Raw genomic sequence first — 27613 nt, 5'->3', positions numbered from 1 at the left:
GTTGAAACTTCTTCGCAGATACAAATATTTTTCAGAATTCGAATAGCATTTAAAACGGTTAGTATACAAGGTATTTTTGTTTCAGCAACTTTTGCCTTATTAAAATTTAATCCATAATTTATAAACAAGACAGCTTGGCAGAGCGTACTCTTTCCTTTTTTAGACCTCCTTATTCAGCAGTACTTACTGTTCAGTAAAGACGATTGTCTTATTTTTACCTGGCTTTGAAAAAAATCAATGAAGCAAATTAACGTTTTGGAAATAGAAAGATGAAAAAAACACACAAAACAATTGTCTGAAAGATCACCTAGAAAGAAAGAAAGAATTTATTTCTCCATAAAATTAACAAATTTTAAAGAAATCTTATACTTAAATATTTAACAGATTATCTCAGAGAAGACAGGAGGACGGGGCAATGCTGCCCTCCAGGTTCCTACCCGAGCTAAGTATAAAGCAATTTGTGACAAAAAGTGATCGTTTTTTTTTCTAAAAATAAGCTAAAATTTTCTAAGTTCCCTAACTCCTTCAGTTTTGAGAAAAAATTCAATTTGATGAATTTTTTTGAGGATGCGGCCCTCGCAAAGCAAAGACCGCTAAAATATTTTGATCTGTTCATTGTAGCAAAAATTCACATGATATCTTAGTGCATTTTATACCCTGGAATAGATCCAAGCCTAAAAAACTGAAAAATTTCAATTAATAATCGAATTCACCAAGCACGCGTTATCCAAGAGAACCGAATCTCTCAGTTTATGATAAAAACCCGTGATTTCCTTCGGTTTCAAATTTTAAAGTTTTTGTCATTCATTCCACTTTTGCGGAGACTATTAATATATTTGTCGCAACGGAAATAAACTGAGCGCAGCTAGAAGGCTTTTTTGACGAATGCTTTTTTCGGTAAATTAATCTGGGTATTTATTGTGCGTCTTACTTCGTTGTGATGATCGAAAAAAAACTATTCAATTTACTATCACTATGCATGCTCAGTGCTTTTTCAGCAAATTTAAGCAAATCGTATAAATTTAATCCATAGACAGTTTCCTTTTGTTCCGCTCGAAAAAATCATCCACGTTTGTCTTTCTGTCCCGGAAATAAATGAGCCTCAATATTTTTTCTGCAGGATGTTGAGAGGTTTCAATGTCGTGAAGATAAAGCTTCCGTACACAGGTACACCATACTGTAAAAGGGCGTTTAAATATGCTTTATAGAAGTTAATGAGCTGAGCTCTCGAAACTTAATACAGCAGTTTAGATATTATACCGGTTTGTCAAGCAAGCCGAGAGCTATGACCATCTACATGTTTACCGAACAATGATTTCGAGTCCAATTATACATCGAGTTCAGTTGATTATTTTTATCTTCTTTAACAACTAGTTTTTTTGCGGCTAGCCAAAGGTTGTGCTCATCCTGAGTCATAAAGTCCTGTTGCAGTAACAGCTGTGTCATCAGCGAGCAGAATGACATCTAGGTTGGAAAGTTTTTTATATTTTGTAACCATTATAAGAAATTTGAACTGAGGGGGTTATATACAGTACACCATGTAATATGACAAATGTTTTGTCCATTTAAACACCAAGTCAGCCACGTTAGTAGTACAATTGCTATCAAATAACAACCGCCGTTCACAACATGAAATTGTGTCCTGCAAACAGTTTCGGTGAATCGAAAACTTATAGACTGGTAATGCTTAGCCACCTAATGCTCTCCCGGTTTTACCTGTTTTTGACGATGAAAACCAAAAAGGTCAGATTACAAAAGACCACAGAATCAATTTAAATGCTACAAATTTCGCTAAAGAGAAATTTAATAACATAGCCGGCAGACTGCCGGAAAATAGCCGCAAAAACTTCGTAGATCTGCAGTCTCAAAAAAACAGTAAAAGAGACAGACCAAAAAATTCGTCTTTCCATTGAAGGCTGATATGTTATATTTTGTTTAAAAATCTGTATAAGTTTCTGCTGCCTCTGTTAGCTTCTCTCAAATAACCTTCATTTAGAGTGACACACGTTCATTTGACCTTATCTCTCTGAAATAAAGTAAATAAAAGTCAGTTTCAACGTGAGGAAGTCATTTTTGAGAGTTAGGTAAGTCAAGTGTGACCAAAATTTTAATCATGCGAATGAACAAAAAATTCGCTCCACTAAGAACGAAAAATGACGTCACGCACACACCTCCGATGAAATTGCATGAACGAATGAACAAAAAGCAGATTTGAAGTGGTTGTGACGTCATATGGTATATCGTAACAAAAATCGCGACTACGAAATAAAAATCCAAGAGAAGGGCATTAATAGCCCCAGCTATCGCTGTGCGGCTATTAAAAACGCTTCGCGGCTATTAAACATACACACAAAAATACACGCACATGCACAAACACGCATACACTTACACACGCACACACACACACACACACACACACACACACACACACACACACACACACACACACACACGCATACATGTACACACACACGCACTTACACACACACACACACACAATCTCAACACGCACGCGCACAAACACGCACGCGCACAAACACGCACGCACACAACAATGATAAAATTTTGAGACAACTTATCTATATTAAGAATTGGGTTAAATTTTGATCGTCTTGAAAGTTAGTAAAGTTTCTCTAGTGCAATGTTGTCTACACTTGCTGCAGTTATGCTTCTGTACGTAAAAAATGCGCAAAATTTTGATTGCCAATCGGTGCGAGAAAGTTGCGTTGATAGGTGGCATATTTTCGTCGCTGTTGGTGTTGGTCCACGATCGATTAACAATTTGAACTTGTCGAAATAATGGTGATGCCATAACTTCGACTAAATAGCTATCAAGCTGTTTTTGAAAACACTTCAATCTGAAAAACCATTGTTCAAATTATTTGTTTCGAAACAGGATAATCCTGTAAAACGTAACAGGGCGTCAAAGAAGTAAACAGATTCTGTTCTCTGGGTTGTTGCCCAGGGCTGATTTATAGACAGAAACCGTCCCTGGGACCCACAGAAGGAATCTGCAGTGTGTAGCGTTCGTGCTTCTGAAAAACACTTCCGAATCTTACACCTGCGAATCGTGCAAACTTTTCTTCCTGCAAATACTTAAAATCAAGAATCAGCAGAACGGGTCAGGGGTCGGCGGAGATTCAAAACCCCCCTCGTGCCACAAATCCCCCACCCCGTGTCAAAGATCCAACACCCCTTCCCCCCCCCCCCGTGTCACAGATCCAACACCCCTTCTCTCCCCTCCCATCTATGTTGTTTTCTTTTCAAAACGAGCCGTTTCGATTTCCCTATCTGTGGGGGGCATCATCGCCGTCTTCGCCGTTCACAGAGGCACCACTGCCTAGTTCATTTTTTGCGAGTTTCAAAAATGAAAAAACGGCTATGAAAGTGGGGAAAGAAGATCCTGTTGAGTGTCAGTTGCAGTTGAGTGCCATTTCCAGTTCGGGGGGGGGGGGGGTGATGAATTCCTGTTCGGACCACTGAGTCCTGAATCACTCAGCAACTCATAGCAGTTTTAAATCATTAATTAATTAATTAATTCATTCATTCATTCACTCACTCACTCACTCGCAATAATCACAATCGCTCAACCCCACCACCACCCTACCCCCTACCCCTCCACCACCCACCCTCTTAATCCCTTGTGTACTGTTGTGCACCAACCATCCATACAAAACATAATAATAAAGTCACAACCATATTTGATCCAGCATTTCTCTTTCCTGTCTTTCCCTCTATCTGTCTCTCTCATACTAGCCTGGGTTTTTGACCACTAATTCTTCCTAACTTTTCGGTGAGTGTCTCTCCTCTCAACACAGGGTGGTGGTGTTGGTGGTTGTGGTGGTAGTTAGTTGTAGTTGCAGTAACGTGTCCTTAAGGCCTGCGGCGGGACTTTTGCATGCAATTTCGTCATGGTCGATTTTTTTGGTGAATGTCATGCGGAATGGACATTATCTTCATATATCCATCACCGTATTTAGTTCTTATTTACCATTTGAAGGGCACGTGCTTCAGTTAGCTAGTTTAATTTAGTTCATCATACGTTATGGCAACTTCAGATTTGTTCATACTTTAGACAGGGAACTGTCTGTTCACAATGTAAACGAATTGCTGAGTTCTTCCTGTTCTATGATCATGTCGTGAACGAAATGTTATTTCCTTTTTAATCTTAAATTGTAACTTAAAATTTTCATTCTCCGATTGGCATCGCTGTAATTAAGTTTCAATTCAACTTCAATAAATCGCTCTTCAATTACGCCTGCTCAATTGAGATTGAGCCATTCGCACCGCGAATAATCAATTCCGAGTTGAGAATTCAATTAGCATAAAGATAATTGGCAATCGCGACGCAATTGCCCTAGCTCAGTGGTTCGATAAGCAATCGCGACTCAATTGACTAAAACAATAGTAATTGAGTACAACATGGCGCAGTCAGCAGTTGAATGCAAAAATACGCCTCTTCACGTCGACGCCTTCTGGGAAAAGCCTACTGTCACTCCACCGCTAACGTGGGTTAAATGGACACAACAGTGTAAGCTAGCACTGCTAATAAAAGAAAGAATTCAGCTTGAACATCCTTTGAATGACCCACCAGTCACTATAACATACCCACCCGAGCCGACTTACCAGGAACCAGTAGAGAGCCACACGCAAGCAACTGAAAGGGATCGAAAGATCCGCAATCAACAGTTCAAGGTAAATTGGCAAAATCGTTGCAAACAGATCGATGAAACTGGTATCTTGTGTGGAGATAAACAATGGGGGATTTGTGAAAAAAATCAATATCACTACTATACTTGAGCATTGACACTGAGGGACGACGTATTTCAAAAGCAAAGATCCCCATTTCCAAAAAGAAAAACAACCATTTAAATAATTATGGCAAGCAATGGAGGACTCTTTCACTAAAGTTAGAAACATCACGTACGACCGCTTTGTCTTCTACTCTTGCAAAAAACAGAAGGTCGAATTTTAGGTTTGAAAAATGTGATGATGAACAATCCGTTAATTATATAACTAGATGCCAACAGTTATATGAGCAATTCTATGACTCTAACTATGATAGCGACTCTGAAAATTATGTAGCGGCCATTTCCTGCGATTCTGCTCATCAACTAGAACCCCTCAACGCAAAAATACAATTTGGCGAAGTACAAGTAAACGCAATGATTGACTCTGGAAGTGTAGTTACTCTCATCAGAAAGACGCTAGCAAATCGAATCCTTCGAACTTCACCATCTGCAAAACGGATCAATATAAAAGAGAGGAGGGAATTAAAAACTTTCTCAAACGAGCCAATCAAAGTCCTTGGACATCGCGAGGCCACAGTGTCATACAATAACTGGACATGCAAAGAAGCTCGACTAAAAATTGTGGAGGACGGTCACAAAATCATGATCGGGAGAGATCTCTTCAATAGCCTTGGTCTTGCAAATGTCCAAGAGCAACAACCAGAGACTGGTAAATGAGCTAAAAAAATTATTAATTCTACATGTAAGTTTAAAGAGACAATCAGGGCAGATTTAGTCTCCAGAATTGGCCTCTCAAAGACACATGTAGCGAAATCAAAATTTCATCAAAAGTTTGCAGCAAAGCATCAAAAAGAACGGCGCCTTCCCATCAATCTCCAACCTAGGGTTACGGCGGAATTAGAACGTCTACAGAATGAAGGCCATATCGAAAAATTATCTAGTTGCTCAGGCAAACATTTCATATCTCCAATCGTGGTCACAGTTAAGAAAGACCAATCTATCAAATTTGCATTAGACTCTAAAGTATTAAATAAAGCCTTACATAAAGACAAATACCAAATGCCTAACATTGACCTGCTGATAGACACAATCTCACTATTCCTTACAAACAATCAAAACGGTCAAAAAGCATACTTTTCCACATTAGATCTCAAATATGCTTATAGTCAATTAAAACTACACAATTATACTGCGAAACACTGTCTATTTAAAATTATTTGTGGAGAATCTACTGGCACCTATAGATTTGAAATAGGATTCTACGGTCTCACTGACTTGCCGGCAGAATTTCAAAAAGTAATGGACTATACACTGATAGGACACCTACAAAACACCTATTGCTTCTTAGATGACATCATAATTGTTAGTACTGGGACTGAAACAGATCATCTAGCATATGTCACAAAGTGCTTAAGAAAATTAGATGAAGACAATTTGAGATTTAATGTTCAAAAAGGTCGCTTTGCAAAAACAGAAATTGAATGGATGGGGTATAAATTTACCTTAACTGGTATATCACAACTTAAAAGCAAAAATGCAGCGATTCTAGCAATACCACCACTAACAACATTAAAATGTTTAGGATCTTTTCTCGGATCAGTACATTATATTGGCAAATTCATACCACACCTAGCACAGTTATGTCATCCACTTAGAGCACTTCTCAAAAAATCCACAAAAGTTATTTGGACAGAAGAACATACTAAACACTTTAATTTAAGAAAAGAAAAAATTGCTATCAGCACGGAAAATAGTCACTACAATACGAAATTAGATGTTAGAGTTAAATGTGACGCTTCACAATCAGGACTGGGAGCAGCAATAGAACAGAATACACCCGAAGGATGGAAATCAATAGCATTCGCGTCACGATTTCTAAACTCAACAGAAGAACGTTATAGTGTTAACGAACTAGAACTATTGGGAATAGTTTGGTCGATTGATTATTATAATTACTATCTGTATGGAAAAAACTTCACTGTCATAACAAATCATTTGGCATTATTATCCATATTAAAAGAACACAGGTCAAACAAATCTTACAATAGCCGACTTTCTATATGAATAGACAGATTACTTCCATACAAATTCACAATTGAACACATGCCGCGAGCAAAAATGGGCTTAGTGGAGTATATATCGCAAAACCCATTCGCAAAAGCTAAAAAAGTTTCCAAGTATGACGAACAGTTCGTAGTAGCAACAATATCTAATATTCGTAATTCAATGAAACACTTACATAGAAATAAACAGAACACGATACAAAAATGTAGTAGCATATTAAAGTTACATTCACCATCATCTAAATCAAACCCGTTAATCGCACCACAAATACATAAAACATTAAAAACTAATTCAAAATTTATTACTAAACCAGTTGCCTCACAATCACTACAGTATAGGGAGAAATTAAATTTCGCGCCGCAATTAACTCTTTCAAGTTCCATAGTTAATCAGCATTCAAATATACCATTCGCATCGCAAATGCCTCTTCAAAGTACAAAATCAGCGTTTGCACTAAATAACTTTACAACAAATAATTCACATTCCATTAACAAAGTTGCTGCAAAAGCAGTGCAAAAGTCAAACGGTAGAGAATGTGAACAATTATGCCCAATAAAGCCCATTAATGGTATTAAATCAAAAAATCCACCTAAATACTCTAAATTAAGCGCGAAAACACAAATTCTTAAATAGAAATACCACCGGCAAAAGAATAACTCGCTATTTGCCCAAAACAAAATCGAAAATCAGTCCTCTTCAAATAACTCTGTCAAATCAGTCAACTCAATGAAGTCTGTTCATTCAATCAACAGTATGCCGAAAACAAAAGCCAATAAATCTACTCCGACGAAGGCCCGGGTCATCTTCTTCAACACTACACTATCGACACGTCATCGAAAAAAACGTCATCGAATACGGAAACCACTCCACCAGGCAGTTTAATCGACGCGGCAGACGATATACGTTTCAAAGAAACACTCAACAAAATTTTTAGCAAAAAACTTCTGGCCATCGTCACCGGGAAGGATGCAATTCTTAAGGAAATTCGCGATTGTATTATACGAAAAAATCCCCATAGACTACGCAAAATCAACCCATACATCTTCTCGTACTGGCGGGACATAAGTGTTAAGCATGGATGTATCTCTCTGGGTGAAAGGAATACCCAAGAGGATAAAGGATGCAGTGCTCGAAGACATCCATTCGACCCATCCTGGAAGCATCGCGATGCTATCATTAGCCCAAAACATTTAGTGGTTATATATCTATCGGGATATACTGGCAAGTGAGCGAGTGCAAAGCCTGCACAGAAATTGGTAAGAATTTAAAATCGGTGATTCCGCACTGAAAATGGTCACCTTTACCAAAATGTGTTAAACCGAATGACGAAATGCAAATAGACTTTGGCGGACCAATACTTATTGAAAAGCGTATAGAACAGTTTTTATTACAAGCGTAGATAGATACTCAAAATACCCTACAGCAGAAATAGAAAATAAAGCTTCCAGTACAAATGTAATTAAATTTCTCAATAACTATATATATAACCATGAGGTTCCGAGAACTGTAAGATTAGATCAAGCAAGATGTTTTAAAGGAAAAAAGTTTGAAACATTTTGTACAGAAAATAATATTATACCTATAAATGCACCAGCAAATGATCACAGAGCAATAGGTCTAGTAGAACGTCTTATTCAAACAAGTAAACGCCAATTATTGTGTATGAACACACAAGTGAAAAAAAAATTCACTTAGAACATTCACTACATCCAATTATACAACGAAGAAATAGAACTTACACCATTTGAGGCACATTTTGGTAGAACATGCAACACACCAATTTCAAATGTCACCACTTAACCTAACAATAAAAATTTGAGTTGCAACAAAATAATTAAACATTATTTAGATGAAGACACAATACCAGGCCGATCCCATCTGACAGAGGAGCAGTGGGCAAACACGGCCTTGTGCTCAGATACCGAAATCGAGAATGTCATTTGCGCTGCGAATGCACGTACCAAAAAAGAGCAGGATAAAATGAAAGATAGCGAACCGCGGCTCATATGGTCAAAAGGAGAGAACCGACCAATTCCGTGCAGCGAACGCAGTATACAAGTGAAATTAGCTAGAAATATTCACGAAAATCAACGCCAGAAGGAAAACCGATGGTTTATATGAAGTCCTCGCTCCTGGTAGCACTGTTTAAAATAAGCCCAACTACGAGTGTTATTAAAGAACCTAACCGACAGGAAGTACGCGTGCAAAACTCTGAAATCGCGAAATTCGGAACAAAAGCTGAACGTGACACAGATTTGGGATCACAAGGACAGACGCCCAAACCTCCACAAACAAAAGTCAATCAAATTGATAACACTGCTGAAAAAAGTGATGATGAAGAATCCGTTAATTATATAACTAGCTACCAACAGTTATATGAGCAAGTCTATGACTCTAACTATGATAGCGACTCTGAAAATTATGTAGCGGCCATTTCCTGCGATTCAGCTCATCAACTAGAACCCCTCAACGCAAAAATACAATTTAGCGAAGTACAAGTAAACGCAATGATTGACTCTGGAAGTGTAGTTACTCTCATCACAAAGACGCTAGCAAATCGAATCCTTCGAACTTCACCATCTGCAAAATGAATCACTACAAAAGAGAGGAGGGAATTAAAAACTTTCTCAAACGAGCCAATCAAAGTCCTTGGACATTGCGAGGCCACAGTGTCATACAATAACTGGACATGCAAAGATGCTCGCCTAAACATTGTGGAGGACGGTCACAAAATCATGATCGGGAGAGATCTCTTCAATAGCCTTGGTCTTGCAAATGTCCAAGAGCAACAACCAGAGACTGGTAAATGAGCTAAAAAAAAATAGTTGATTCTACATGTAAGTTTAAGGAGACAATCAGGGCAGATTTAGACTCAAGAACTGGCTACTCAAAGACACATGTAGTGAAATCAACATTTCATCAAAAGTTTACAGCAAAGCATCAAAACGGTGGGCGCCTTCCCATTAATCTCCAACCTAGGGTTACGGCAGAATTAGAACGTCTACAGAATGAAGGCCATATCGAAAAATTATCTCGTTGCTCAGACAAACATTTCATATCTCCAATCATGATCACAGTTAAGAAAGACCAATCTATCAAATTGGCATTAGACTCTAAAGTATTAAATAAAGCCCTACATAAAAACAAATACCAAATGCTAATAGACAAATCCCACTATTCCTTACAAACAATCAAAACGGTCAAAAAGCTTACTTTTCCACATTAGATCTCAAATATGCTTGTAGTCAATTAAAACTACACAATGATACTGCGAAACACTGTAAATTTAATATTATTTGTGGAGAATCTACTGGCACTTATAGATTTAAAATAGGATTCTACGGTCTCACTGACTTGCCGGCAGAATTTCAAAAAGCAATGGACTATACACTGATAGGCATACAAAACACCTATTGCTTCTTAGATGACATCATAATTGTTAGTACTGGGACTGAAACAGATCATCTAGCATGTCACAAAGTGCTTAAAAAAGTTAGATGAAGACAATTTGAGATTTATTGTTCAAAAAGGTCACTTTGCAAAAACATAAATTGAATGGATGGGGTATAATTTTACCTAAACTGGTAAATCACAACTGGAAAGCAAAAATGCAGCGATTCTAGCAAAACCACCACTAACAACATTAAAATGTTTAGGATCTTTTCTCGGATCAGTACATTATATTGGCAAATTCATACCACACCTAGCACAGTTATGTCATCCACTTAGAGCACTTCTCAAAAAATCCACAAAATTTATTTGGACAGAAGAACATACTAAACACTTTAATTTAAGAAAGGAAAAAATTGCTAGCAGCAGGGAAAATAGTCACTACAATACGAAATTAGATGTTAGAGTAAAATGTGACGCTTCACAATCAGGACTGGGAGCAGCAATAGAACAGAATACACCCGAAGGATGGAAATCAATAGCATTTGCGTCACGATTTCTAAGCTCAACAGAAGAACGTTATAGTGTTAACGAACTAGAACTTTTGGGAATAGTTTGGTCGATTGACTATTTTAATTACTATCTGTATGGAAAAAACTTCACTGTCATAACAGATCATCGGGCCTTATTATCCATATTGGAAAAAAACACAGATCAAAATCTTACAATAGCCGACTTTCTAGATGAATAGACAGATTACTTCCATACAATTTCACAATTGAACACATGCCGGGAGCAAAAATGGGCTTAGTGGATTATATATCGCGAAACCCATTTGCAAAAGCTAAAAAAATTCCACATATTCCAAACATTTTGTAGTAGCAACAATATCTAAAATTCGTAATTCAATGAAACACTTAAATAGAAATAAACAGAACACGATACAAAAACTTAACAGCATATTAAAATTACATTCACCCTCATCCAAATCAGTCCCTTTAATCGCACAACAAATGCATATATCCTTAAATACTAATTCACAATTTAGTACTAAACCAGTTGCCTAGCAACCACTACAGTATAGAAAGAAATTACCATTCGCGCCGCAATTAACACTTTCAAATTCCATAGTTAATCAGCATTTAAATATACCATTCGCATCGCAAATGCGTCCTAAAAATACAAAATCAGAATTTGCACTAAATAACTCCACAATAAATCATTCCCATTCCATTAACAAACTTGCTGCAAAAGCAGCGCAAAAGTCAAACGGTAAAGAATGTGAACAATTATGCCCAATAAAGCCCATTAATGGTATTAAATCAAATAATCCACCTAAATACTCTAAATTAAGCGCGAAAACACAAATTCTTAAATAGAAATACCACCGGCAAAAGAATAACTCGCTATTTGCCCAAAGCAAAATCGAAAATCAGTCCTCTTCAAATAACTCTGTCAAATCAGTCAACTCAATGAAGTCTGTTCATTCAATCAACAGTATGCCGAAAACAAAAGCCAATAAATCTACTCCGACGAAGGCCCGGGTCATCTTCTTCAACACTACACTATCGACACGTCATCGAAAAAAACGTCATCGAATACGGAAACCACTCCACCAGGCAGTTTAATCGACGCGGCAGACGATATACGTTTCAAAGAAACACTCAACAAAATTTTTAGCAAAAAACTTCTGGCCATCGTCACCGGGAAGGATGCAATTCTTAAGGAAATTCGCGATTGTATTATACGAAAAAATCCCCATAGACTACGCAAAATCAACCCATACATCTTCTCGTACTGGCGGGACATAAGTGTTAAGCATGGATGTATCTCTCTGGGTGAAAGGAATACCCAAGAGGATAAAGGATGCAGTGCTCGAAGACATCCATTCGACCCATCCTGGAAGCATCGCGATGCTATCATTAGCCCAAAACATTTAGTGGTTATATATCTATCGGGATATACTGGCAAGTGAGCGAGTGCAAAGCCTGCACAGAAATTGGTAAGAATTTAAAATCGGTGATTCCGCACTGAAAATGGTCACCTTTACCAAAATGTGTTAAACCGAATGACGAAATGCAAATAGACTTTGGCGGACCAATACTTATTGAAAAGCGTATAGAACAGTTTTTATTACAAGCGTAGATAGATACTCAAAATACCCTACAGCAGAAATAGAAAATAAAGCTTCCAGTACAAATGTAATTAAATTTCTCAATAACTATATATATAACCATGAGGTTCCGAGAACTGTAAGATTAGATCAAGCAAGATGTTTTAAAGGAAAAAAGTTTGAAACATTTTGTACAGAAAATAATATTATACCTATAAATGCACCAGCAAATGATCACAGAGCAATAGGTCTAGTAGAACGTCTTATTCAAACAAGTAAACGCCAATTATTGTGTATGAACACACAAGTGAAAAAAAAATTCACTTAGAACATTCACTACATGCAATTATACAACGAAGAAATAGAACTTACACCATTTGAGGCATATTTTGGTAGAACATGTAACACACCAATTTCAAATGTCACCACTTAACCTAACAATAAAAATTTGAGTTGCAACAAAATAATTAAACATTATTTAGATGAAGACACAATACCAGGCCGATCCCATCTGACAGAGGAGCAGTGGGCAGACACGGCCTTATGCTCAGATACCGAAATCGAGAATGTCATTTGCGCTGCGAATGCACGTACCAAAAAAGAGCAGGATAAAATGAAAGATAGCGAACCGCGGCTCATATGGTCAAAAGGAGTGAACCGACCAATTCCGTGCAGCGAACGCAGTATACAAGTGAAATTAGCTAGAAATATTCACGAAAATCAACGCCAGAAGAAAAACCGATGGTTAATATGAAGTCCTCGCTCCTGGTAGCACTGTTTAAAATAAGCCCAACTACGAGTGTTATTAAAGAACCTAACCGACAGGAAGTACGCGTGCAAAACTCTGATATCGCGAAATTCGGAACAAAAGCTGAACGTGATACAGATTTGGGGCAAAATATAGAACGCATATCAAAGAAAATTTATGAAAAAACGATTGAACAAAAGATCAAAGAACACAGAAGAGGTCTAGTCAGAAAAAACACCGGAGACAAAAAGATTAAACGGAATAAGAAACAATCAGATGACATCAGCGTCGTATCATCGGGCAGATCCTGTATTTAAACAGCCAGTAACGTTGCACGTTCATTAAAGATGAGGGTCCCCAAACGCAACCGGAAGCATGATGATGCTTTCGCTAACAGACCCGAACTAACACAAATTTTACACTTTAGTCCACCTATGCCACTGGCAGCACCCCCAAATAATCCGAACATAGCTGGACCACCCACGGCTCAAATGGCTTCTCCAAAAATTCCAACGCCCATTTTACGCAGAAGTCAGCGTAAAGAAAAACGGAAAATGACAATAAGCGACACATCTGATTCGGATACATCATCAGTCAGGAAAAATAAAAGGACCCTAAAAAGACAGAAAAAGACTACGCATCCATAGTTGAAAAAATTCAAAATACAGAGGGGTATTCGGCCGACATTCTTGAATCAAGTACAGCATTCATTGGGGGAAGTGTAACCACGAAACCCCAATGAAAGATGGACTACTGACCCCAATCCAAATCTACCCAGAGAAACGACGGTTTTGCAAGCCGAAACCCAGGATCAATCGCATTCAGAGTAAAACTCAAAAAACAATTTGAACTCTATACTTTATCTATAAGTTAATATTTTATTATCTATATAACTGGTGAATATGTATTAATTTTATAATTTTATGTACTAATATTTATCCCAACAGGGGGAAATGTCATACGGTATGAATATTATCCTCATATATCCATCACAGTATTTAGCTCTGATTTACCATTTGAGGGGCAGGGGCTTCAGTTAGCTAGTTTATTTTAGTTCATCATACGTTATGGCAACTTCATGTCTGTTCATACTTTAGACAGGGAACTGTCTGTTCACAATGTAAACGAATTGCTGAGTTCTTCCTGTTCTATGATCATGTCGTGAACAAAATGTTATTTCCTTTTTAATCTTAAATTGTAACTTCAAACTTTCATTCTCCAATTGGCATCGCTGTAATTCAGTTTCAATTCAACTTCAATAAATCGCTCTTCAATTACGCCTGCTCAATTGAGATTGAGCCATTCGCACCGCGAATAACCAATTCGGAGTTGAGAATTCAATTAGCATAAAGATAATTGGCAATCACGACGCTCAGTGGTTCCATAAGCATTCGCGAGTCAATTGACTAAAACAATAGTAATTGAGTACAACATTGGAATCGAAAAGTTCAAAATCTGCCTGAATTTTGTCTGATCATGGTAAGAATCAAGTTTAATTTGTCAAGTACAAAATCATGATTGAAAAAATTTTTCTGAATTTTCCCTGCTCATAAAAACCTATAATTGGACTGCAAATGTACTTATTCAGAACTGATTTTCTGAGTTAATATGGGAATGTAAAGATTCAGCGCTGAATTGTGCTCGCACTAGTGTCCGGGCATTAACGTCAAAAATTTGAATTGTAGCAAACTTAGAATTTTGTCGTACAAAGTTAACTTAATCACATGAACAAAATGATCAAAATATCAAAATTGAATTGATGATTGTTTTCTGGTCATATAGTTACCTTTACATTAGTCGTGGATAATGATCAGTTTTATTATGTTCAGTACTGTTTCGGGTCAGGTATACTTTTGGCCGCTCGGCTCACGTTTAACTCATAATTTACTGCTCAATAATATCGAAAAATTCTCTTATCTTTAATAACTCTTTTGTAAAGGTTCTCATAAAACTTTGCAGCAGGAAAAGTTCAAAATTGTTCCAAGTTAGTAAAAGATTTTGGGCAAAATTTGGGTCCCAGATAGGAGTATATCTCCCGTTGTGCATTCCCAGTTACTCTTCGATCTTTGGTCATGAAAGAGTAGAAGTGGAGAGCTGTGCAACACTTGATGACGTCATCCCAGTGGGTGACATTTGATTGGATACGGGGTGAAAGCCACAGATGGCCACCAATGTCCCGCCAGTTGACTGGCGTGAAATGCCAAGAGTGCAAGAACTCAATGTCTTTCGTGTCTGTGAAAATTAAAAAAAATTATTGTTTTTTCCCATAATGGGGAAAATTGACATGATTGTATTCTCTTCGTATTTCTCAGTTTTTATCTATAATTTAAATGCTTTTGGAATTTTGGAAAGCCAGGAAAAAAGAGAAACCACTTAGGTCTTCTTAGTCGGTTGAGTACAGCGTTGAAACTATTATATCGCTCTTGCTTTTGCAGGCAGGGGGGCTTGAGTTACAGTTAACCTTATTACTGCTTTGGGCCTTTATTTAAACGCTATAGAAGGATTTTTGAGACGGGCTAAAATAATTTCCTGGATTTCAAATATATAAAAATGAACAAAAGTGTCAATATTTCAAGTTCAAACCATATAAATCTATGGAGACCATTTAACTTCCTGTCACTCGCGTACTACGGCTACATACAGGCACAAAGTGACAGTCTTTTTGCAGCTTTATGGCAAACAAAATTTTTGTCTGTTGTAAACAAACCAACCGAATATATCTCACGTGAATAAGACACAACGATTTCAAGTTATTTTACCATCATGGAATGTCGGCCCATCCACAGCTTTCGAGGTTGTTGTCATTTTTTTACAGTAATTGAAATTCGGCATTGAGGTCAAGCGCCATAATTACCCAGGTTGAGGTCCCGACCCAAACTGAGTTATGATCAGACCCAGTCGAGCGCACACCCGTGTGTTCCCAGACCGAAATTACAGGGTCTTTTCGGAACTTCGAGCGCACTACGGTCTGGACCATGGTCTGGAGATGGTCTGATCAGAGATCATTTTGGTCTGAAAAGTCTGATCATACGCGGATTCGAGCGCACTTGGGTCTGATCAGAGGTGACTTCGAGCGCAGTTGGGTCTGATCATAACCTCTTCGAGCGCACTTTTGTCTGATCAGAGGCGACTTCGAGCGCAATTGGGTCTGATCATAACCTCTTCGAGCGCACTTTTGTCTGATCAGAAGAGACTTCGAGCGCAATTGGGTCTGATAATAACCTCATCGAGCGCACTTGGGTCTGATCAGAAATGTTTTTGAACGCAATTGGGTCTGATCAGGGACCATTTCGAGCGCATTTTTTTCCATTTTTTTTTGTTTTTTTTTTATTGAGAGATGTTGGCTCTGCCAAGAGGCAGCCATAAAGAAGCTTTCTGATCAGAGACTCATCTAAAGTCCGATAGCTCTGATCAGAAAACAGGAGTCCAGCCCATAACAGAGGCCGGTCCCCTTCAGAAGAAACTTTGATCAACTGGAGACCACGATGTTTCTTATGGAAAGCTGTCTAAACTCATCCATTGAGTCAGAAATATGCACTAAAAGGTACACTAAATAAAATTTGTTCTCAACAGTTGGGTTTCGTTTTCTTTAGCAATACTTTTATAATTAATTTTTCCTTAGATGAATTAAATGCTGCAAACATCAGTTTTTTTGAAATGAATATATTATAGCAAAATTAGAAGATTTTTCATAAGTAAAATCTTCCTCTGATCAGACTATTTCGAGCGCACTTGGGTCTGATCAGAGGCAATTTCGAGCTCAATTGGGTCTGATCATAGGCGGATTCGAGCGCAATTGGCTCTGATCATAACCTCTTCGAGCGCACTTGGGTCTGATCAGAGGCGACTTCGAGCGCAATTGGGTCTGATCATAATCATTTCGAGCGCACTTTAGTCTGATCAGAGGCGATTTCGAGCGCATTTGGGTCTGATCAAAGGCGACTTCGAGCGCAATTGGGTCTGATTATAATCTTTTCGAGCGCACTTGGGTCTGATCAGAGGCGACTTCGAGCGCAATTGGGTCTGATCAGAGGCGACTTCGAGCGCACTTGGGTCTGATCAGAGATCTAATATTTTTATTCAAATTCATCGCAAATCTTTTATTTTATAGCTAATTTTGCAGTAAAATCTCAACCAACGTGTGTGTAATTTTTGTGTGTGCGTTTATGGGGTAACCGGTTTGTCTGTGTCTGTTTGTCTGTGTCTGTCTGTGTGTGTGTGTGTGTGTGTGTGTGTGAGTGTGTGTGTTGTGGGTGGGGGTCAAGCGATGGGGTTAGGGTTGAGAAGAAGGCTGATGAGAGGGGAGTTCAACTCGATAGGGGGAGAAGAGTGGACAATTTAAGTGTTGTGGTTAAAGAACGGGAGGGCTGACTATGGCGATTTTGAGTGTTTTTGATCAGAGTGGTCAGCTGGGGAGATGATCTCGATTGAGTCTGATCAGAGGCTACTTGGGTCTGAAATTGGGTCTGATCATAGTCTGATTAAGGTCTGGGCAATGGTCTGAATTTGAGTCTAGACCATGGTCTGGAGATGGTCTGATCAGAACTCCTTCGGTCTGGAAAGTCTGATCAGAACTCATTCAGTCTGGATAGTCTGATCAGAGATAATTTCGGTCTGGAAAGTCTGATCAGAGATAATTTCGGTCTGGAAAATCTGATCAGAGATAATTTTGGTCTGGAAAGTCTGATCAGAAGCAAATTTGCGTCTGGACATCAACCTGGGTAATATTGTTTTGGAGCGGAGGTAATGGGATTGACACGAAACATTTGGAGCAATTAATAATAACACTAAATTTGTTTTCAGTACCAAAAATTCAAGCTTTGAATATTTAAATCAAAATAGAGTAGAAATCATCGTACTGAACGAATGCTAGGGGGGCAATAAGCTTGTTTCAGCACCGTTACAGAGCTATTCAAAATTAGATTGTATATTCGAAATTCCTTAAGTTACTTATTCTTTCCATTCAAGAGGAACAGGAAAAAAAGGCAATTTACGCACCAACTATATAAATGTTTTTAACTTAAAAAAGTTAATTTTTTTCTTAATTATTTCTTGATAAATTCTTAATAAATTGTTAATTTATTTCTTAATTTTTCTCAATTAAGTAATTGTCTAGTAAGGGGTGTAGCAGTTTTTTTCAAAGTCTTTTCTTTGCAGATTTTCAAACTTTTTATTATATCAAAGTCAAGAGTGGATAGGCTATTGTAGAGTATTCTCAATCTAACTGAGATTAGTTTTCGTTTCTTGCGTGTTAATTTTTCTATGAGAGGTATTGTTTTGATTCTCCGTTCAGTGTCGAATGATCTGTCAGTTACAAACGAGTTACTAGATTCACTAGGATGTTCTCTTTTGAATACTTTTGATAAAATTTTCAGAAGTTCGTACACGTGTAGCTCAAATTTTGATGGAATTTTGTTTTGTGCTCTATAACTTCGAACTTATTTATGTTTTGGGAACCCAAAAACTATTCTGGTTACGAACTTTTGTTGATGTAGCAGTCTTTTAAGAACACTTTTGTTTGCCGTGCCATATATTAGAACTCCGTATTGATACTGTGGCTGAACGTATAAATTATAGATTTTCAGAAGTGATTCCTCTTGCAGATATTTTTTGTTTGATATAACAACTTTTGCCAAAAAGTGGTACTGAATAAAATATTTTGTAAATTCTGGCTCATTTGAATCTCCATCCTTGAAAATTGGCAGAATTTTTGAAACTTTTAGGCTTTTGGGATAATGTGATTCATCTATGATTTTTTCGCAAATATCTGAGGTATCTACTAAGGACAGGAACAATTGTTTTTATAAGACGAATTCTTAAACCCATATAATCGGAATTCTTTTTCCCAATAAGTTGCTTTGTTTCGAACTTCAATTCGTCGTTTGGGACTGACTTTAAAACAAGAGAATCAACAACCCAATTAGTCGTATTCCCATCATATGATTTCCCATTTTTCTTTGCAAGTGAGGGTCCAATATTTACAAAGAAATTATTAAGTTTTTCGGTTTCAATTGTGTTTGTGATTTCTGATTTTCTTCTTATATTGGGATGGCAAATTTGAATCAGATATCTATAAAAATGTTTGCTGATGGAATCAATTTGTTTATCAAAAAATTTTTTCGTAGTTGTTCTTTTTGGCGTCTCTTACTAGTGTTTAGGCTTTGTTGTTCAGTAAGTTTCGTTGTTTTTTAACTTTTTGTGACCTGGAATGCAGAAAATTCCAAAGACGTTGTTTCTTGTAAAAAGCATTTTTAACTTCGTTGGTGATCCAATTTCTTATTTTTTTTTGATGATTTGTTTGGAGTTATAAGATCCAGAGTTTTATTTATAATTTTCTCGAGATTGGGAATTCCTTACTCCGCTCTGCATAACTGAAAGAAATCTTCTCTTGCTTTTTCTTCCATTGACAGTTCAACGTTCAACTCCAGAACGTTAATAAAATTAATGAGAGCATTCCAATTTCTCAATTTTTCTACTTCATTTTCTCTTATGGTGTTGTTTTGATTATCGTCAAGATCACTTATTTTCAAATATACTACATAATGGTCTGAAACTTTTGCTTTCACAACTTCTATTTCACATTTGAAATTTGAGAAGAAAACAACCAGAGTTGAGTTGCTTCTAATCGTTTCTCCTGTGTGCTCGTTTTTCTTTGATTTTAGGTATAGGTTTAGAGAGCCGATTTACCTCAGAAAATTTTCTTTTGTTTATCATTTTTAGAGAAATGTATATTTAAGTCTCCGCATAAAATGTGATTGTTTTTTGGCCCCATGATGAAAAAGATATTCCAAAAGAAAATTTTGGCATGATAATAAATCCGTTTGTTGAGCCTTGTACACAATAGTTACTACAAAACACTGATTCTTTCAAACGCAATTTAACGTTAAAGCTTGTATGTCATTGCTTGTAGTGGTCTTTATTGTTGTTAATTGATGTTCTTTGCTCGCAAGCAGAGTTACACCTCTGCCTTTTTATTAGGTTGGTTGCAACTAACAATATATTGAAATTTTCGTTGCAGAGGAAATGGTTGTTTGAGTAATTTTTCAACCAGGTCTCTGTTAGTGCACGCAAAGGTGGAATTTTTTGGTTGGCCTCAAAAGTTGCTATAAATCCATCGTAGTTTGCTCCCAACTATCTTATATTCTGCAAGAACAGCAGCATGGCCAAAAGTCTTCTCTATTAAGCGCTCTGATGGCATGATTTGTTTTTTTTTGAGAAAGTTTGCCTAAAAGATTATATTGTTGTTTTGATTACCTATTTACCTTTTATGTACAAATTTTGGGCTTTCTTGTCGTACAGTTACAGATTGCCCATTAATTGACTTTTTTTAACAGAAAAAATTTTTAAACAAATTTATTGTTTAAACAACGAAAAAGTTTTCAGAAAATAACCTGTTGTTTATTCAGCGTACAGTCGCCAAAAATCTGTAATTTAGCTAACTACAGAACTAAAAAAATGAAATATTCAATTTCTGATCAGTTTTTTTGCTTACTAGTGTCAGCGGACAGTAGTTTCCACTAGAGAAAAAAATCATTGCAGTTTTTGATAGGTATCTAATGATTACTTAATATTGGCGGACAGTCGCTTGGAATCTGATTAATTACTTTTTGATCAATCATGAATTTTAGATAAATTTAGCTAGTTTCTAATTTTTCTATAACCTAAACAACACTTTTCATCTCATTTATTCAAACACTTTGAGCTTTTTTGCAAATAAATGTTCATTTTGATAGTTTTTGAATTTTTTCCAAAAATCCCACAAAGCCAAAAAAATTTGATTTTCAAAAAATCTCAAAACCCCAAAAATTTTGAGGTTTTTTTGACAAAATTTTGGTTTTTCTTATCGTTTTGGTTTTTTTTTCGTTGATATTGATTTTCAAAAATCTCAAAATTCCAAAAATTTTGTGGTTTTTTTGCAAACCAGCTTTCTTTTATCATTTTTAAAGTTTTTCCATGAATTTCGTTGATTTTCAAAAATTCTCAAAAACCCAAAAATTTTGCGGTGTTCTCAGAAAAATTTGGTTTTAATGATCATTTTTGAGTTTTTTTGCTTGAATTTGGGGAGTTTCAAAAATATCTAAAGAACCAAAATTTTTGAATTTTTTTTTGGCGAAAATTTTGGTTTCTTCATATCTGAATTTTTTCCATGATTTCGTTGATTTTCAGAAAATTCTCAAACAACCAAGTTTTTGAGGTTTATTGTAAAAAAATTTATTTAGAGATGTCGGTTATTTTGATCATTTTTGAATTTTTTCCATGAATTCTTTTATTTTTTCAAAAATTCTCAAAAAAACCCAAAATTTCAAGGTTTTTTGCAATAGATTTTAGTTTTTTGATCATTTTTGAATTTTTTCCATGATATCGTTGATTTTCAAAAAATTTCAAAAACCCAAAAATTTTGAGGTTTTTTGAAAAATGTTTAGTTTTTTGACCATTTTTGAATTTTTTTTCATGATTTCGATGATTTTTGAAAAACCTTCAAAAACCCAGAAATTTCAACGTTTTTTGCATAAAATTTCGGTTCTTTTAATCATTTTTGAGTTTTTCCCATGATTGCGTTGATTTTCAAAAAATCTCAAAACCCCAAAAATTTTGAGGTTTTTTTGCAAAAAAAATTGAGTTTTTTTGTTCATTTTGGAATTTTTCCCATGATTTCGCTGATTTTCAAATGTCTCATCAAATTTTCTCATCTCAAATTTGTTTTCTGGTTAAGCGGTATGATCTTGAAGCTTGAAGTAAACTTTTAAAAATGCACATATTAAATGAGTTTGAGGATCCTATTTGCCCAAAAAGTAGTCACGCTTGACCTAAAGTTCACGTTTTTACGTTAAAATGGAACTTTCATCATTTTAAAGAAAATCCGAAGTCAAAATGAAATTTTGAGGTTCTTTCTGCACGTTTGTTATCTTTATTTCTAGCTAATGTTTGATTGTGTTTTAGCTTTCTCTTTTCTGTTATACCTATTATATTTTTTTCTAGCTCAGTTCAAGCGTCGACGTCTGCTGGGTTTGCTCTTTCTCATATTTTTCTCACTGTTCCGACTAGATGCTACGTCGTTTTCAATTTATTCTGGTCATGTGCTATGTTTTTTCAACTCTTTCAACTCACTCGGCTTTTTTCGCTAAAAATTGAGGGTTTTAAGCTGACTTAGCTGCGGAATCCGCTTCTTCGGCAAATTTTTAAACTCTTATTGAGAACATTCATTTAATCCAGCTAATAGAATGTAAGGTTTGAACTTTTTCACCAGTCAACCCTTTTCGAGCTATTTCGTGTTTCTTCTCGACAGGTGTCTGACTTCAGCAAGTTGATTAAAGATATAATGTTGATTTAAGGCTCTGTGTATTTCTTTAACGACGTGACAGAGGTAAACTTAAAGGTCAATTCACTCTCGTGGCGTTCGATACCCTTGACTGTTTTGCGCATGTAGCCGAAATCCGAGAATTTTAAGCAAGAGATTTTAGTTACGTTCATCGTTAAATTTGACTGTGATTGTTTAGGTATAGATTTGCTGCGTTATTTTATTCAAGAAAAAATAAATTTCAGCTACCCGGACGATTAACTTCAGAAATTTTAATGACCTTATCTTACCGTCTCTAAAATTCAACTTGACGTTAGAAAGCGAGGATTTCCTGTAGAACAATCTGGCCACTTTGCCCATCACACCTGGTCCTGCTTGACCTCTAACTTTGATACTAGGGTTGTACGTGTTGTTAATGTACTCCATGGCTACCGACAACAACTGGTGATGTCTGTGGAAGTGGATGTGTCCATTATTAAGATCCTGGACTCCTTTCTGGGTTCCCGGTGCAACATTGCATCTGGACTCTTCAGCTAAGCTGCACAAAAATTAATAACAATTGTCATGACTAAGTGATACCATTATCGTAAATTTACGTGTCCGGACAAAATAGTCCCGAATACATATTGAAATAATTGTAAACATACTCTACAAATAATTAACAAACATAATCTATGAGTTAAAGCTTCTGAACGCATGTTTTTAATTTGTATGAACAAAAATTAAACCAAAAATGTGGTTCAGAATACATTATTTGGCGAAAACTATGTTGTAATCAGCTTAAAATTCATTCACTGCCAAGCAATTATATTGATAGCTGAAGGAGTTTGTTTGTTAGTTGGTGTAAATATGTTTAACTCTGCGTTTAGTTGTCTGGCACTTTTTTGTCTGGGAATATTTGGATATTCGGTACTGTTTTGCCCGGGACTGTTTTCTGTTCACCTAAGATTAAACAGGTAAACAAGGAGGCTCGGTAATGTGCGTTCGCACATAAAGTTCCGACCAAGTTCATCGATATTTTTGGCATAAATGTCAACCAAATAGTTTTCAAAAAAATGTGTATGAACAAGAAAATCGTCTCCAATGCAAATAACTCAGTTGAGTAAAAAAGCCGCATTAGATTGATGAGATCAGCCATTTTTAAGAAAGCAAGTCAAAACGAACTACAAAATCAAACAACAATAAAAAACAAACACTAATTACATCCAAAATTTTATGTCCAATTTAAAAAAGAACTTATTAACAAGGTCAAAATAGCGTCTGATAAAACTGAAACTAAATCAAATAACGTGTATTTCACCTCAAAAGATATTGGAACGCTCCATAATAAAAGTCAGTAACAATTCGAGAAAAAAAGAACCAAAAAAACAGCAAACTAAAAAATTGACTTATATTTTTAAAAACAATTAATTTCAAAGTATTTAAAACAATTATATAGCAATTGAAAACATCCAACATGTTTAAGACCACAAAAATGCCTGGCGGAGGGCAATAAGACCTGTTATTTATGCGGTTACAAAAAGAACAACAAAAAGAGCAATAGAGATGATTTCATGGGGGCTATAATGCAAAAGACCTGACTGTACGCCCACACTGACGTCGCCAGTCCATTGTGCAGATAGATTCAGTCGGAACAACTTTATGTATGATGAATAGTTAACACGTGGGGCTAAAGTCTAAGATTCATTTAATGGGGTAGAGTTAGCGGTATAACGAATATTTGGCACCAAATCTTTTTTTTTCGGCTAATCATATGATGCTGGTTAAAGAAAAAAACTGCTACCTCTGTTTTGATTTAGTGGATGTATTATTGCCCGTGTAGAGGTTTTTGGGCAAATTTTTGTAAAAAATTCGGTGAATTTTTGTAAGAAATGCGGTGATTGCGGTGATTGCGGTGAAAATAAATATTTCACTGAATTTCATCGCATTTCTTACAAAAACTCACCGCCTCCGCTTTTTTGGCAAACTAATGTAAGAAATGCGGTGAAAGTGGTGAATGCAGTGAAAAAAATAATTCACCGCATTTCTTACAGAAATTCACCGCGAAATTCGCCGCATTTCTTACAAAAATTCACCGCATTCGCTTTCCAACGTTTACTCAATCTTATTTAAATCCACTAGAAATATCACAAAAGTAAGCGAGGATTGGCGCAGTGGAGTAATCAGATAAACGCATGCAGGAGGTCACAGGTTCGAACCCGGGTAAGGAAGCCTCTTTTTTGTAAGAATACTGAGAACGCGATGAAAATAAATAACTCACCGCGATTCACTGCATTCACCGCATTCACCGCAAATAGATGTAAGAAATACGCGGTGAAAATTATTTAATGTCACCGCATTTCACCGCATTTCTTACTAAAATTTACCACCATACCTCGACTCAGGTACCATTATGAAACTGTTAAACTCGGAAAATAAATAAAAAACCACGATCATTTTATTCAGAGAGTTTGACAATGGTGAAGTCGGTCCAATTACACAAGTTTTTGATTATTTGACGTTCCTAAACTGATTTAATTTCCCCCGTAAATGGTCATACAATATAGGCTTGATTTTTGGGGTTTAATCAGTCCATAAAATTGGTTTGGACTATAAGATTCAAGCCAGTGTTGTTGTTATTATTTCTCCAGAAAATTTTTAGAACTCTTTCTTCTGCTTGGAGAGGAAGAAAATATTCGAAAGATCGAACAAACCGAAATTCAAGTATGGGCAGACAAAACAGACAAAAATGGGCGTGATCCAAACCGTACTGACCGAATAGGTACGGACGAGACGAACAGACCAAAGTCTAGGTATGGGTTGTAACGAACAGAATGAAGGCAGGCATGGGCCAGACTGAGCAGACCCAAAAGGTAGGATTTCGACCAAAGAGACCTAAACTGCGTGTGGTTCAGACTAACGAAACCAAAATTTTCTATGGGCCAGAGGGATCAAATTCTTGACAAGATGATCAGATAGGTCGCTCCTGTTCGTGGCCCTACTCTGTCTGAACATTACCTCAATCGCAGACCTCATCTCAGGCTCTGCTGATTTGTTTTCAAAATCAAAGAATGTCATGATATTATACTCTTTCTAGTCCTTTGTTTGTTTTTTTTTTATTTTAAGATGGTTCTTAAATAGAATTCGTTCCAATCTTTTCTAAAGAAAAAATCACACCGATAATTTACTTACTGGTGAACATCTACATCCGGCTCTAACGGAAATACATTTTGAAAAGATCTCAAACTGCGGAACACCATCACGTCCAAGTCCAGATAGAATCCTCCGTATTTATACAACAGAGCCAGTCTTCCTATCGCACTGTAATGTGTCTCTCCGTGTTTAACACTCTAAAACTTTCTCTTGTGTTTGCGTCGCAAAACAATCAAATCTGTGTGTGTCAAAATTTCAATATGTACAGAAGCAGGAAAAAAATTTTGACTTTTGCAAAAAACCAGACTAATGAAAAGACTAATGGTGGACCCATGACAATACATTAGATATTACTTCGACTTTAACTAGGAAGCTCGACCGTGTAATTATAGTCAATGTTGCCCCCCCTCCCCCCCCCCCCTACTAGACTTTTAAAGTCTTTTCATGAGTCGAGGCCTAGGCCTGGGAATGCACACGAAAATAGCTGTGACACGAAACAAGAATAATAGTTAGTCTTACTACTTATAACGCCTACCCAAGCGATGGATAAATGACACATTATCTTGTGAAACCCACGGGTCTAGGAAATAAGCCCCCCGCGGAAATAGATCCCTATTATTTTCAAATTGAATTTCGATTGTAATAATTTGTTCGCTTGTGATAGTTTCATATCAAGTCACATGGGCCTACCTTAATTGTCAATCGAGGGTTTCTTTCCGTTGGAGTTTAATTCCTATCAAAAATTAAGTAGGCTTGATTCCGTGGGGTCACCCACCATTGTTAAAGACAAACTTTTGTTCACAGACGATTAGCGAGATAGTTCCAATAAAAACTGTATGTCATGGTATTTGTCCCTCAAACTAGACCCCAACAAAGTACACCTTTTGTCACATACCAGATCAATTTAATGTATCCTTTTTACAAGAAAACTCGAGTAATATAGCAAGAGAAAGTTTTAAAGTCAACTGCCTGGTCTATTCTCTTCTCAATTCCCTCCACAGGAGTTTGTTCAAACAGTCTTGTAAAATTGAGGGTGTAGAAATGGACATTTTTGTAACTGTGATACAGTTCACACATAGCCTTCCTTTTGTTCAGATCGATTTGGGTGGATTTGAAGAGGAGGTGGATTCTGCCAATCTGAGAGTGGAGGGCGGCAGATTCCACCGAGCACACTTGTCTTCCACTCAACCATCTTGCTCCCGATGTCTCCAGGAAAAACACTTGTTGCCCACTCAAAGAATTTCCATCATCACTCTCAAAAGAGGGCAGATTAATTGTAACATTGCATGAATGTTTCGACGGTTTCAGGGTATAAAAATTGTCGATATTACTGTAGTTATTGGCGAAATTTAGAGAGTAAAAAGTGCCGCCAGATTGTCGCAGCGAAATTGATGAAAATATGAAAATAATAAAAGCTATTAAAATTAGATAGATTCGATTTTTATCAAAGAGAGAAGACATAAGTTGATGCACATTTAAATGAAAACTACTAGCAGATTTTATAACGTTAAAAACACAAACTATTTTGTTACGGAAATGATTTAGTCACAGTTTTTCAAGCTGAGTAGCAAAACTGGTCAACTTGAAAGAACCTTTTCATTAAACGTTAGATATAGAGATATGCTGTATTCATAATAAAAATCAGACACTGTCGTAATCAAATAAAATAAGTTGAAACTACCGCACAAATAAATTAAGTTGAAAAAATCGGAAGACTGTATGCATCTTTGTCGAAAATTAATTATTTACCTGTCTATTAAGCAAAACGGTCTGATTCAAGCCACTCGCACATTTTGTATGCCAGACATTTTGACTGTATTTGGTAAGCATGATATCAATATAAGAGTGGCTGTTTTGATCGTTCTTAAAGGTATCGATTCAAATTCACTCATTTGACCATAAGTGTTCAACAATTAATAAACACCAGCACAATCATAAAAACTCATTAAAGTTCAAATTTTTGGGCGCAAAAATGTGATAATAAAAATGCAGTGAAAAAATAATCCTAACACAACTTGTCATTAAGAACTGTAGATTGCTCCTCATGTGGCAACGTTTCCAATATTTATTGAGATCTTAGGCATTATATGATTTCAAATTTTAAAGTTTAATTTTTT

At 36.4% G+C, this 27613-nt stretch overlaps 1 protein-coding gene across 1 annotated transcript; it reads right to left on the bottom strand.

Moving 5' to 3' along the window:
* Positions 1 to 14937: 14937 nt before the first annotated feature.
* LOC142352806 (alpha-1,4-N-acetylglucosaminyltransferase-like) lies at positions 14938 to 27063 on the bottom strand. The gene is made up of 4 exons (XM_075404942.1): positions 26466 to 27063; positions 25536 to 25693; positions 22655 to 22902; positions 14938 to 15298 (listed from the first exon to the last, which is right to left on the bottom strand). The coding sequence occupies exons 1-4, from the start codon at positions 26955 to 26957 to the stop codon at positions 15036 to 15038; spliced, it is 1161 nt and encodes a 386-aa protein (XP_075261057.1). The 5' UTR covers positions 26958 to 27063; the 3' UTR covers positions 14938 to 15035.
* Positions 27064 to 27613: the final 550 nt, after the last annotated feature.

The sequence above is a fragment of the Convolutriloba macropyga genome, chromosome 1, assembly GCF_964194025.1.
Source record: "Convolutriloba macropyga chromosome 1, txConMacr16.3, whole genome shotgun sequence".
In the NCBI taxonomy this organism is placed as follows: Eukaryota; Metazoa; Xenacoelomorpha; order Acoela; family Convolutidae; genus Convolutriloba; species Convolutriloba macropyga.
This window is presented reverse-complemented; position numbering and strand designations above follow the sequence as displayed.